At 47.5% G+C, this 14,000-nt stretch overlaps 1 protein-coding gene across 1 annotated transcript; it reads left to right on the forward strand.

The window, feature by feature from the left end:
• The first annotated feature begins 8,652 nt into the window (after positions 1 to 8,652).
• On the forward strand, positions 8,653 to 13,414 carry FICD (FIC domain protein adenylyltransferase). Its single transcript, XM_070763334.1, has 3 exons — positions 8,653 to 8,732; positions 9,254 to 9,613; positions 10,736 to 13,414. Exons 2-3 carry the CDS (start codon positions 9,283 to 9,285, stop codon positions 11,809 to 11,811), a joined length of 1,407 nt encoding a protein of 468 aa, XP_070619435.1. The 5' UTR covers positions 8,653 to 8,732; positions 9,254 to 9,282; the 3' UTR covers positions 11,812 to 13,414.
• Positions 13,415 to 14,000: the final 586 nt, after the last annotated feature.

The raw sequence follows: 14,000 nt of genomic DNA on the forward strand, positions 1-14,000 counted from the left end.
TGGCTTCAGCCCAGTTCTTCCTGCAAATTCCTCACCAAGGATTCCTTCCAGGGGACTGCGGGTGCCAAGCCAACGTCTTGGTCAAAAGGGGAACGGCCGTGAGAATTGCCCTCCCTGGAAGAAATCTACCTGACAGACAGACCGTCCACCTGCCAGAATGGAGAAAGGGCTTTGGCAGAGGGAGGGACGGGGGCACGAACGGAGACAGAAGAACTGTTGCAGCTGCTGACCTAGAAAAAAGAAGCTCAACCAGCAAAACCAGCCAGGAATCAAGTCGAGACGTGCGAGGCAGAGGCTGGGAGAGGCCTCCGAAAGAACCAGCCCATCGCTTACAAGTGGGGAGGTCGAGGCAGCACACGGGACACTGCTGCTGGGCTGCCCCATCTCCCCTGGCCGGAAGCGAAGGCAATAATTTTAGGTAATTTAATTAGGTTTTCCTCTGCTTCATGCCCCATGACACGAGGATGTAATGAAATTTCAAAACGTGGTAATTTTACAGCCAAACGTTATTAATACTGCAACAGGGTTGCTTGTAGCCAGTCATCAAATTGCCTCGTTTGCAGGTGAGTGCAGCATTGTCCCTGCCCTTCCTCGTCCTTCTCCAAGGATGGTTAATGAGGATTTACACTCTGGGTGGCAGAATGTGGCTTTGATCGGGAGGATTAGGGTCTGAGAAAGAGGCGGGGGGGGTGGTTATTTGCCCCCCCTTGTTCCCATTTCTGCACAGGGAGAGGGAGGAGAAGCTGTTGCGAGGCACAGGGATAAAGGGTTTTGTGCCACTGTGCATTGGTTATAAATTATATCAGCTTGGTGTTTTTCAATTTCTTCCACTTTAAGAAGAGTGGGCTCCAGCTTCCCAGAATTCCTCAGTCTGCTTTGCTGGCTGGGCAATTCTGGGAGTTGAAGTCCACCTTCGCAACATCCCTAGGAACATAGAGGATTGACGGCAGCAAAAGACCTCCTGGTCCATCTAGTCTGCCCTTATACTATTTCCTGTATTTTATCTCAGGGTGGATCTGTGTTTATCCCAGGCATGTTTAAATTCAGTTCCTGTGGATTTGCCAACTACGTCTGCTGGAAGTTTGTTCCAAGCATCTACTGCTCTTTCAGTCAAATAATATTTTCTCACGTTGCTTCTGATCTTTCCCCCAACTGACCTCAGATTGTGCCCCCTTGTTCTTGTGCCTAATAAAAACACTTCCCTCCCGAACCTTATTTCACCCTTTAACATATTTAAGTGTTTCGATCATGTCCCCCCTTTCCCTTCTGTCCTCCAGACTATACAGATGGACTCCATGAAGTCTTTCCTGATCAGTTTGATGCTTGAGACCTTCCACCATTTTTGCAGCCCGTCTTTGGACCCATTCAATTTGATCCATCTCTTTTTGTAGGCGAGGTCTCCAGAACTGGACACAATATTATTCCAAATGGGGTCTCACCAGCGGGATCACAATCTCCCTCTTCCTGCTTGTGATACCTCTAGCTATGCAGCCAAGCATCCTACTTGCTTTCCCTATTGCTTGACCGCACGGTCCACCCATTTGGAGACTGCCGGAAATCACGACCCCTCAGTCCTTCTCTTCTTTTGCTGACACTTGGGGATAAGCTTGCGAAACCCTGTATTGATTCTCCAAAGCTCGTTTTTGCAACGTGGATAGAACAGAGTCCTCATTTAAAAATCCTGCTGGCTTCGGTGGTGCCGATCCCAGCATCTGAAGGTGCAGCATGGCGAGGCCCCATAAAAGACCAGCGTCACATAACAGCTTATGACTCTGCCAATGGCCGCTGTGGAGGATCTAGTCATTGGAAAGTCCGTATAAATCAATAGAGCTAAATTGGGAAACCTGGGCAGATGGCCACGTCAATCCAGAGCCCTCCCCTGCTTTTAGGGAAACAGCCCGGGGGAGAGTGAAGACGGCCGGAAAAAAGGCTGAAAATCAGCTGACCAGCACACACTTGCATGCTGGAACTGACATAGGTCAATGCTTCGCGGGCCCTTAGATATGGTTCGATGTGCCGCCTGTGGCATCCGTGTCATAGGTTCGCCATCACAGGGCTAAGGCTTTGCAAAGTGTTGGTCATCACCTATAAAGCCCTTCATGGCACCGGACCAGACTATCTCCGGGACCGCTTTCTGCCACACGAATCCCAGCGACCGGTGAGGTCCCACAGAGTCGGCCTTCTCCGGGTCCCGTCGACTAAACAATGTCGGCTGGCAGGACCCAGGGGAAGAGCCTTCTCTGTGGCGGCCCCAGCCCTCTGGAATCAGCTCCCCCTGGAGATTCGCACTGCCCGGTACCCTCCTCGCCTTCCGAAAGAGTTTAAAAACTCATCTTTGCCGCCAGGCCTGGGGTTCCTTAGATCATCTCCCCTGACCAATGAATGCTTTAGTTTGATTGTTGAATGAATGATATTGATAGTTTTTTAATTAGAATTTGTAATGTATTAATTGGATTGTTATTATTGTTCTTGGTTTTTTTTCTTTACGTGCTGTGAGCCGCCCCAAGTTCCCGGAGGGGAGCGGCATACAAATCCAATTAAATCTAATTTTGCACGACAAGCTTGGTAAGCAGTCCCTTTGATGTTGTGGGGAAAGCATCAGGCCCTGAGTTCTAGTCCTGCTTGCCTCGGAAACTCCCCTCATGGCTTCTGGTAGTGTCCAAGGCCAGGCTGGAGAGGCCACGAAGGAAAAAGAAATTTAAAAAATGAGAGAATAGAATATAATTCTTTCTTGGCCAAGTGTGATGGGACACACAAGGAATTTGTCTTGGGTGCAGATGCTCTCAGTGGACATAAAAGAAAAATATACACTTGTCAAGAATCAGGAGGTCCAACAATAATCGTCATAGGGACCAAATAAACAATGAGGAAACAGTCAATATTAATAAAAATCTTAAGGATACAAGGAACAAGTTGCAGTCACAACCTGGAGGGTCAATCCCTGATGTCCGTCTGTTGCGTAGATCTGTTTCTTTGGATTCTGGGGAAGTGGATGGGAGACTTTCAAGATGCAATTTGAGAGTTAAATGTGCGATTGGAACCCACAAATTATGCTTTGCGCTGCTCTGTTGTAATTAATGAGGGTTTCGTCAGTGATAAAGAAGGGCTGTGGGCGTGGATGAGTTAATTTGTTAATTAGTGGGAGCCTGATGGAGGGAGAGAGAGAAAGAGAGGAGGCCTCTCCTCACATCTCATCATCCTATTTTGGGTGTTCAAGTTTAGCCAAAGAAACAGTCAAAGACTTCGGGAAAGAAATTATTTTTTCCACTTCTGGTGGAAACTAGACAAGGAGAGAAGTAACTTAGAACTGAGGAGAAATTTCCTGACGGTCAGAACGGTTGACCAGTGGAACAGTTTGCCACCAGAAGTTGCGAATGCTCCAACACTGGATGTTTTTAAGCAGATGTTGTCTCACCATCTGTCTGAAGTAGTGTAGGGTTCCTGTCTAAGCAGGGGGCTGGACTAGAAGACCTCCAAGGTCCCTTCCAACTCTATAATAATGATAATAATAATAATAATAATAATAATAATAATAATAATAATAATATAATGGATAGAAGAGATGGAAGAGTCTTTGGAGAGGGATGGCATACAAATCTAATAAATCTAATAAATAATAATAACAATAATAATGATGATGATAATGATGATGATGATGAGAAGGAGAAGGAGAAGGAGGAGGAGGAGGAGGAGGAGAAGAAGAAGAAGAGGAAGAAGAAGAAGAAGAGGAAGAAGAAGAAGAAGAAGAAGAAGAAGAAGAAGAAGAAGAAGAAGAAGAAGAAGAAGAAGAGAAGATATAGGAGATATAGGAGAGACTATAGGACAGGGGACGAAAGGCACACTAGTGCACTTATACTCGCCCCTTACTGACCTCTTAGGAACCTGGTGAGGTCGACCGTGGATAGTCTTAGGGTAAAGTGTTGGGGGTTTGGGGATGATACTACAGAGTCCGGTAGTGAGTTCCACGCTTCGACAACTCGATTGCTAGAGTCATATTTTTTACAGTCAAGTTTGGTGCAGTTAATATTAAGCTTGAATCTGTTGTGTGCTCTTGTGTTGCTTTGGTTGAAGCTGAAGTAATCATTGGAGGGCAAAAATCTCTTGCAGCAATGGATTAACACCACAAGCAGAAAAACGGTCTCCTTCTCCCCCCCCCCTTTTTTCATAAAAAGAAAAGAGGAAAAATTAGGCAGCATCAGGCAGTGTCTTGCCTCCCCACCCGGACTTCTCTCTCTCCTCCTTAAGCAAAAGAACCTCCCCTCCCTTCCTTTTGGCTGCCATGGAAACCTGGGGAGGGGGAGTTAGAGATATATAGGGTAACTCGCTTTTAAACTCGTCTGCTTCTATTTTTAACCCCACCGGAGGAAGGACAAGGTGGGTGGGTGGGTTTTTGCCAGCCTGGTTGGGGAAAGAGGCAGTGAAGGCTCCCAGGGGACGCGCAGAAATCTCCACTTCCCAGACTTCGATGGGAAAAACAGAAGCTTTTACTACCAAGCAGAAATAACATGAAAGTTGGTTTTCCCCAACGGAAGATCCTTTGTTGGAGCTTAGGCTGGCTGCGTGCAATACATTGTAGCTCAACAAATCATGGTCTGTTGGCTTGTCTTCTGCATGCAGGCCACGCTGCCCAGACCAGAGCTCTGAACGGCACTAAACCTCTGCCGCCTTGGACTCGTTTTGAGTGAGAAGTTTCAAGGAGAAATTTCATCCTCCGTTCTTTGCCTCTGGCACTCTCCTGGGGCTGAGATAATGATAATAATAATAATAATAATAATAATAATAATTATTATTATTATTATTATTATTATTATTATTATTATTTAGATTTGTATGCTGCCCCTCTCCGAGGATTCAGAGCGGCTAAGATGAGATAGAAACAAAGAAGAATTGATGGCAGAAAAAGACCTCCTGGTCCATCTCGTCTGTCCTCATACTATTTCCTGTATTTTATCTTAGGATGGATCTGTGTTTATCCTGGGCATGTTTAAATTCAGTTCCTGTGGATTTACCAACCACGTCTGCTGGAAGTTTGTTCCAAGGATCTACTAGATGAGATGAGAGTTTTCCCCAGCTCTCCACTCAAACTGAAGCTCCTCCAAGGGTCTTTTATTGATGAAAAGGGGGTGATCCGGGCAGGGAAAGTGTTGGGGTCAAACCCCAAAGTGGTCCATATGGAGAGGCGATAGCAATAGCACTTAGATTTATTTACCACTTCACAGAGCTTTGCAGCCTTTTCTAAGAGGTTTAGAGAGAGTAAGTATATTGCCCCCAACAATTTGGGTCCTCATTTGACCGTACTTGGAAGGATGGAAGGCTGAGTCAACCTTGAGTCAGGAAGGAAGGAAGGAAGGAAGGAAGGAAGGAAGGAAGGAAGGAAGGAAGGAAGGAAGGAAGGAAGGAAGGAAGGAAGGAATAGCAATAGTACTTAGACTTAGACTTCCCAGTGCTTCCCAGCCCTCTCTAAGCGGTGTATCCATTCCTTCCAATAACAACCTGTTTTTAAAGAACCGCCGGCAGAAAATCTCAAATATTTAAAATGTTGATTGTGAATACATACTCAAATGAAAATGGAGGAAAAAAACAAACTGTTGTCAAATGAGCCATTATACCACAGAATAAATATAGTTGAAAGGAAACATAGAGAAATAGATATTGATAATTTAAGGAGACTAACGTGTATTAGTCAGTACGAATTGAAATGGTTGCAAATGAATAAGCTGCAAATTAAAAAAAAAATCCTGCTACATAGCAGGTATCCATTCTAAGTTCTGATACCAAAGTTACTTAATGTATAAAGCATAATGCTTTATTTTGTCTTGTTTGTATCTATGTATGTATGTTTTCCTTTTATGTTGCCTTGTTTTTATCAATGTAAATAATCAATACAGTATATATGTTGTGGTTAGCTCTGGCCCAGCTCCTGCCCCAAGGACTGTGGATGTGGGGGAGACATCCACATGCTGCAGGCCTGTTTCGCCCCCCCACCCGGTGGAATCTAATGATGAAGGCTCCTCTGACCAAGAAGACATGAGTGACAGGGAGGAGGAGAGTGGGGCAGACAGCTCAGAAGGAGATCAATTCTCTAGCTCCTCCTTGGATTCAGAACAAGAGTTAATGATACAGCCACGCATGCGGAGAGCGATGCATAGGCAGCAACAACTGGGAGATTATTATCAAAGAAAATGAGGCCACCTGTGGTTGGGTGGGGCTGTGGTCATTAGTGATTAGCAGCCTGTGGGTTTGGCCATTGTGGAGGATTATCTGATCGTTGTGTTTCCTGACTGCTTTGCTGACTTTGACCTTTTGTGTGCTGATTTTTCCCCGCTTTGAAACTAAACCAGAGCAAAGTGTGTGTCACTTTGTGAAAGAAGAAGGACTTTGAATTGCCTCACAGCTGCAAGCTAAGTATCACAGAACTGATAAGGGACTTGTACAAATTACCAGTTTGTTTGTTTACACACACACACACACACACACACACACACACACACACACACATATATACTGTATTATTATTATTATTATTATTATTATTATTATTATTATTATTATTATTATTATTTGGCAAGCAGATATTTCTGCCAACAATAAAACCGATCAATAATTGGATCAGAGGCGAGCAGAACCTCTGTTCTTTTCCCTTAAGGAAGAAACCCCTGCATGGTTGAAATACATCATGGATCAGCCTGGTAAGTAAACGCATGGTGGAGTTCTAAGCCCTTTCCCACAATTAATCCACCTGTCAATAAATGCCTTTTACTTACTTTTGAAGAAATACATGATGATTTAATATTAATCTATCCAAGACCCAGATGGCGAAATCAGGGCTGGTGGCAGCATTGGTTAACACTGAGATGAAAGGATTAAATTAGATATTGAGTTAAGATGTTTAGGTTTTGTTATAAATAGAAAAAGAATATAAGGGACTAGATTTTATAATATTGTTATTTGAAGATGAAATGTATCTCATGGGTGGTTAATTTTAATTGACTTAGCAAAGAAGAGGATAAAAAGTACATATTGAAAGTATTATTAGTGCTTTTTTCTCTCTCCGAATGTTTAACCTATCTAAGAAATATTATTAATTATTATTTTAAGCATTGATTCTTTGTTTTTTATTGCTCCTGTTGTTTTATTGTATGTTGAAAGAAAAATAAAGAAAAATTTTATACACCCCCCCCAAAAAAAATAAAATAAATGTCATTATTTTTAATTCTCCTGGGGGAAAACAGCCAGGGCAGCCCATCCCAAAGCTCCGTTCTGGTCGTGGCCAGGTGGAGAAGCTACCTGGTCTCTTGCCAGCTTCTTTTCACCGTCCGTGGCTAAGTCGAGAGATGATTGGGGAATGCCAGTCTCTGCTGCCCTCTTTCGGCAGGGGACTCTGCCTGGCGGCTGACCAGCCTGGACACTTGCCTCTCGGGTACCACTTTGGCTCTGCCTGATCCATAGATGGAGAGGGAAACTTTGCCACTCACGAGAATCCCTGAGGTTTTCCTTCCTAGCCGCCACCTGCTCCTTTGCACTTCCAAGCAGGATTTTGATTTTCCCCTCTGCAGATGTCTTGTTCCTAATTGTGTCATGAGCTGTTTTAAATATAAAATGGTACCATGAAGCCATTTGCACCATCTGCACCAAAGGCAAATTCCTTGTGTGGCCAATAAAGAATTCTCTTCTATTCTATTTGCAACTACAAGCAACTAGATTTTTTTTTCTACATACATTTATTTAAAAACCAAATAGAGCATCTACGTTCAATACGATACATGTATGCTACAAATCACATAATACACATATGTCAACCCATATTATTTGCTGCAGTGGTTCCATTCAATAATCTTATTTTATTTTATTCTTATATCTTCTCCTCTATCCTTTCTTTGATATATTTTACTACATGTATATTCTCTATAATCTGCAATGTGTATTGGACAAAATAAATAAATAAATAAATAAATAAATAAATAAATAAATCCTGCCAAGGGCTCTCCTTAAAAAGGAAAGCAACAAAAGACGCGGATTTTCATCATAAAACCGACTGAGATGAAGATGCGCGTGTTTCTCCGTTTCTGACGTGCTACTGGACTCCCGTGTTACCCTTGAAAGTCTGGGGAAATGACCTCATAAGCTTGCAGGCCAGGTTTCCGGATGTGGCGAAGCACTTCTCTTCTCTGCCCAAAACAAACATGGCCGCGCCGGCTTTCTGCGGCGGAAGTTGTCCTATGTGGAATGAGCGACGATCGGCAAATAAGGCCCGGGGGGGGGGAGTCATTCGGGCCACTTTTTTGTTTCCGCCCCCCTCCGAGAAAAAGGACAATTTGCGCCCCAAAATGTGGCGCATCCGCCGCCTCCCCCCGCCACCGGTCTCCTTGACAACGCGCTTCCCTCTTTTTTTTTTTTAATCCACGCGCCCCGCCTCCGCCTCCTCCCCAATGGCCCAAAGGACGCCTGTTGTGATTGACGTGGAAATAAACCAATCGCTTTCCTCCACGAGGCCAGCCTCTCGGGCCTTGCGTCTTAGCCTCCTCCCAAGAAAGGAGGCGAGACACGGAAGGAGATCGACACGCAGGGGCAGCCAATGGGAGGAGAAGAGGGGAAGGTCGGTGGAGGTGGGGCAGAAGGAGGTGGCCAATCGGAGGACGGGTTAATAAGGAAGGGGGTGTTGAGGGGAGGAACCGGAAGAGAAACTTTGGGTGGGTGATGGAGGAATGTGGGGCAGAGCGAGCCGGCTCCGGGTAAGTGCGGGAAGGAGGGCGCGGGTGGGGGTGAGTTGTGGGGAGGGGAGGGAGGGGGTCATTGAGAGGAGGGGGAGAGAGAGGGGAGGGGAGGGGGTACAAAAGGAATAAGGGGGAGGGGGCAGGTGGGGCATCCTGGGAGAGAGGGGGGGCAGGCTGGGGCCCGGGGGTGGGGGGCCCTCTGCTGCCAAGAGCCTAGTCCAGGGGAAGGCCAAGTGGGCTCTTCTATGACATGTGGACTTCAACTCCCAGAATTCCTGAGCATGCATGATGGGCTCAGGGATTCTGGGAGTTGAAGTCCGCAAGTCAGAGAAGAGCCAGCTTGGCCTTCCCCTGGACTAGTTAGTGGTGGCTCCTCTAGCCATGACCTGGTTCTGATGGGTTGTGTGAACGGGGCAAGGAGAGTCACTTGGGGGACACTTTGCTAATCTTTCCTTCTCTTCCGTCCCTTCCTTCCATCCATTCCTCCCTCCTTCCCTTCCTTCCCTTCTCCCTCCCTCCTTCCTCCCTCCCTTCCACAGGTGAGACCCTCCAGGAGAGCGATGCCACGATGCCCGCTGTTCCTGGCGCCCCGATGAAGCTGTTCTCCATGGCAACCGGCGTGGCAGCAGTGGAACCGGAGCTGAAATGGGTCTCCCTCTGGCTCCGGGCCCGCTGGGTGGCGGTGCTGGCAGCGGTGCTGGCGTCCCTCCTGGTGGTGCTGCTGCCGGTGCTGCTGGTGGAGGGCCAGTGCCAGGTGGTCCTGAAGGGCTGGGCCTTCCTCCGGAGCAAGATGGGCCTGGGCTACGTGGGCCTCACCACCTACGCGGGGCAGAGCACCCAGCTCAGCGTCACCTCCGGCGGGTTGGAGCTGATGGTGCTGAAGGCCAAGGCCTCCCCAGGTCAGTCGCTCGCTGGAGCCCCCCCACTCCCATTTGCCAGAAGAATTGCGGGTTGAAATGGGGGTCATGAGGTTACTTCCGCTGATGAAGTTACCTAGTTATTATTATTGTTTATCATATTATTATTATTATTATTATTATTATTATTATTATTATTATTATTAATTAGATTTGTATGCCGCCCTTCTCTGATGACTCAAGGCGGCTCACAGAATTGATACAAACATAAGCATGTAGCACAAATATAATAATTTAAAATACAACTAAAAGCCCCAGTGTAATACGCAATCATACAGTGCAATCATACAATACATTACATTTGGTGGAAAATCTGAAGCATCAAATTTATCAGGAAAGACTTCATGAACTCCATCTGTATAGTCTGGAGGACAGAAGGGAAAGGGGGGACGGGGACATGATACATTTCCTGTATTTTATGTCAGGATGGATCTGTGTTTATCCCAGGCATGCTTAGATTCAGTTCCCGTGGATTGACCAACCACGTCTGCTGGGAGTTTGTTCCAAGCATCTACTCCTTTCGGTCAAATAATATTTTCCCACGTTCCTTCTGATCTTTCCCCCAACTAACCTCAGATTCTGCCCCCTTAATAATAATAATAATAATAATAATAATAATAATAATTTATTTGATTTGTATGCCGCCCCTCTCCGCAGATTCGGGGCGGCTAACAACCATAATAAATATGTTCTTGTCTTCACTTTCCTAATAAAAGCACTTTCCTCCTGGACCCGATTTAGCCCTTTAACATATTTACCCTTTAACAATTGATTTTTATCAAAAGTTTCATGGGCTATACCTAAAAAAAGTTCAGTCTTCCTTCCTATTCTTCCCTCTAATATTTCCTCTAGCCAAATCTGGATTTCCACCCCCCAGTATCTCTTAATTTTCTCAAAGCTCCACTACATAGAGCAGTGTTTCCCAACCTTGGCCACTTGAAGATATTTGGACTTCAACTCCCAGAATTCTGGGAGTTGAAGTCCAAATATCTTCAAGTGGCCGAGGTTGGGAAACACTGACATAGAGTATAACATGACCCAAATGCGTTGTTCTTCGTTGAACAAAATGCCACGGCTCCCTAACGGCCTTTGCTTCGTTTCCAGAGGTCAGGCTGGAGGCCAAAGCGGCGTTGCACCAGGCGCTGGAGATGAAAAGGCAAGGGAAGCGCGAGAAAGCCCAGAAGCTCTTCCTTCACGCCCTCAAGATGGACCCCGACTACGTGGACGCCTTGACCGAGTTCGGCCTCTTCTCTGAGGAGGAGAAAGACATCATCCAGGCCGACTACCTCTACTCCAAAGCCTTGACCATCTCCCCCCACAACAAGAAGGCTCTGATCAGCCGGGACCGGACGTTGCCCCTGGTGGAAGAAATCGACCAGAGGTTCTTCAGCATCATCGACAGCAAAGTCCGGAAGGTCCTCTCCATCCCCAAAGGCAACTCGGCCCTGCGGAGGGTGATGGAGGAGTCCTACTACCACCACATCTACCACACCGTGGCCATCGAGGGCAACACCCTGACGCTCGCCGAGATCCGGCACATCATCGAGACCCGGTACGCCGTCCCCGGGAAGAGCCTGGAGGAGCAGAACGAGGTCATCGGCATGCACGCCGCCATGACGTACGTCAACACCACCCTCGTGTCTCGGATGGGCTCGGTCCGCGTGCCGGACGTCCTGGAGATCCACCGGAGGGTCCTGGGCTACGTGGACCCCATCGAAGCCGGCCGGTTTAGGACTACGCAGGTGTTTGTCGGCCACCACGTCCCGCCGCACCCTCGCGACGTGGAGAAGCAGATGCTGGAGTTCGTGCAGTGGATCAACTCCGAGGACGCCATGGGCCTGCACCCCGTCGAGTTCGCCGCCCTGGCTCACTACAAGCTGGTGTACATCCACCCGTTTGTGGACGGCAACGGCAGGACCTCGCGGCTGCTGATGAACCTGATCCTCATGCAGGCCGGCTACCCACCCATCACCATCCGGAAGGAGCAGCGGGCCGAGTACTACCACGCCTTGGAGGTAGCCAACGAAGGGGACGTCCGGCCCTTCATCCGCCTGATTGCCAAATGCACCGAGACCACCCTGGACATGCTGCTCTTCGCCACCACCGAGCATCCCGTGGGCCTCCCGGAAGCGGGGAACGGGGGCTGCAAACAGACCATCTCGCTCAAAACCCGGACCTGAAGGGCGCCCCCTGCAGGAGGAGGGCTGGGAAAGCACTTTTCTCTAAAACATTTCATTTATTTATGTCTTTTTAAGTTAAGTTGTTTAATGCGGCGGGCCCTCCCTATTTATTACCCCCAATAAGGCCCCGAGTAGCTTGTCTAATTTCATTGCAGTGGGGAAGAGGACGGTCTTTTAACGCCAACAGAGTTGCTTCTCTGGCTGGTTAAGAATCCAGCAGGAACTGCTTCAGCTGGAACAGAGGTAGGCCAAGTGGGCTCTTCGATGACATGTGGACTTCAGTTCCCATAATTCCTGAGCTAGCAATGACTGGCTCAGGAATTCTGGGAGTTGAAGTCCACAAGTTATCGAAGAGCCAACTTTGCCTACCCTTGAGCTGGAAGGATGCAACCCATGGTCAGCTGTCCAGCCAGAGATGGTCAGGTATGGAAAATGTAGCTGTTACTTTACTCATCCGAGTCCAGCTGAGTTGTTGATTGGTGTCCTTAGTGCAGTGTTTCCCAACCTTGGCAACTTGAATATATTTCGACTTCAACTCCCAGAATTCCCCAGCCAGCAAATGCTGACTGGGGAATTCTGGGAGTTGAAGTTCAGATATATTCAAGTTACCAAGGTTGGGAAACACTGCCTTAGTGAACTGATGCAGTTTTGGTATTGCTCAGTTTGCTAACGCCTGGGGGGGGGGGGGGGGGTACTAGCCCAAACTCCCACCTGTTGAGGGAAGGAAGCTTGTGCGAAACCCACAAAGCTCCGGTTTCACCTGCCCGCCCCCCCCCCCCGGTTTCTGTTTGCGGCGGTTTCACACCTGGAACCAAACCAGCTTCCTGCCTCCCGGTGCCTTCCTGGGGACTGGCATTTGTCTTGAATTGTGCCTTAGCCCTTTCCCCAGCAGAACCACTCCAGGGGATCTCGGTTCAGGCCAGACCCTACTCTGAAGCAGAGCTCTTCAAACGTGGCAACCTTTTTTCAAGGCTCCCAGAATTCTGAACGTTGAAGTCTTTAAAAGTTGCCAAGTCTGTGGATTCCGTGGGCTTTGAACTGCCGCTTAAAAACGAACGGAAAGAAAGCCGTCATAAACTGACTCCACAATACCCCAGCAGAGCCCCCTCTCTGGAAGTTGGAGACTTCTACGTTTGCTCTGGTGGGCTATTGTCTGTGGGAAAAGCCTTCCCAGCCTCAAGTCGAAGGGCTTCCTAAAACTCCGATAGCACTTTATACTTTTATTTTAATTGGAGCGTACAGACACCATTGCCTGAGATTTCAAAGGAGGAAAAGTGGAGGTGTGTGAGTTTTTTCTTAAGTTGCGAATTCTGCACCCCTGCACAACCGGTGCCCCTAAATGAGCCCCTCTCCCTCTTCCTTCTGCTCCCCCTCTCGACATCTTGGTTGCCCCCGGGAAGAACCCCCACGCGATGGGACAGGCGGGATACAACCGTAAGTCGGTCCAGGCTTCGGGAAGGGACCGGCTGCCCGTTTAACGCAAGCCGGGCAGGTACAACCACAACGCAGTGTGTGAAGTAGGAGCAGCGCCTAAGAAAGTGCTTTTGCACAACTCTTTTGGAAAGTGTCTGCCTATTTGTTTGCAATAAAGAGATTTTCCCAACTCTGGCTCTTTTTAAAAAAATAAAGGACTATATCTTTTCCCTCGCAGCTCCCAGGTACGTAAAATAAGACGGACAGCCTGAAGCGCTGGAATTTCATGTGTGATATTGTTTTGTTTGCAAGTAAGGGGAGCAGAATTGTGGGTTGCTTTTGTGAACAAGGGGTTGGGTGTCACTCTGGGATTGTTCCTTAAACCAGTGTTTCCCAACCTTGGCAACTTGGAGATATTTGGACTTCAACTCCCAGAATCCCCCAGCCAGCATTCGCAGGCTAGGGAATTCTGGGAATTGAAGTCCAGCAGCTCAGATAACCCCTTTGGGCATCTAGGGCAAGCAAAACTCCAGAGAGGGGCAGCATACAAATCCAATAAATAAATAAAAACAGGATTACTGGGTGTGAAGTCCAACAAATCAGAGGAACCCAGGGCAAAGGGGAGGGGGGTGTTTTTGTCCCCCTAGGAACTGTGATTAGAGGTTCAAAATGCAAACTTTTGTTTTAAAACACCCCAGTATCTTCCCTCCGTTTTTTGCAAAGCGCAAGGCCCACCCCCCTCGGCTTGATTCAAGCAGGTCAAATAAACAGCCACG

Source organism: Erythrolamprus reginae, chromosome 10, assembly GCF_031021105.1.
Source record: "Erythrolamprus reginae isolate rEryReg1 chromosome 10, rEryReg1.hap1, whole genome shotgun sequence".
NCBI classification, from domain to species: Eukaryota; Metazoa; Chordata; class Lepidosauria; order Squamata; family Dipsadidae; genus Erythrolamprus; species Erythrolamprus reginae.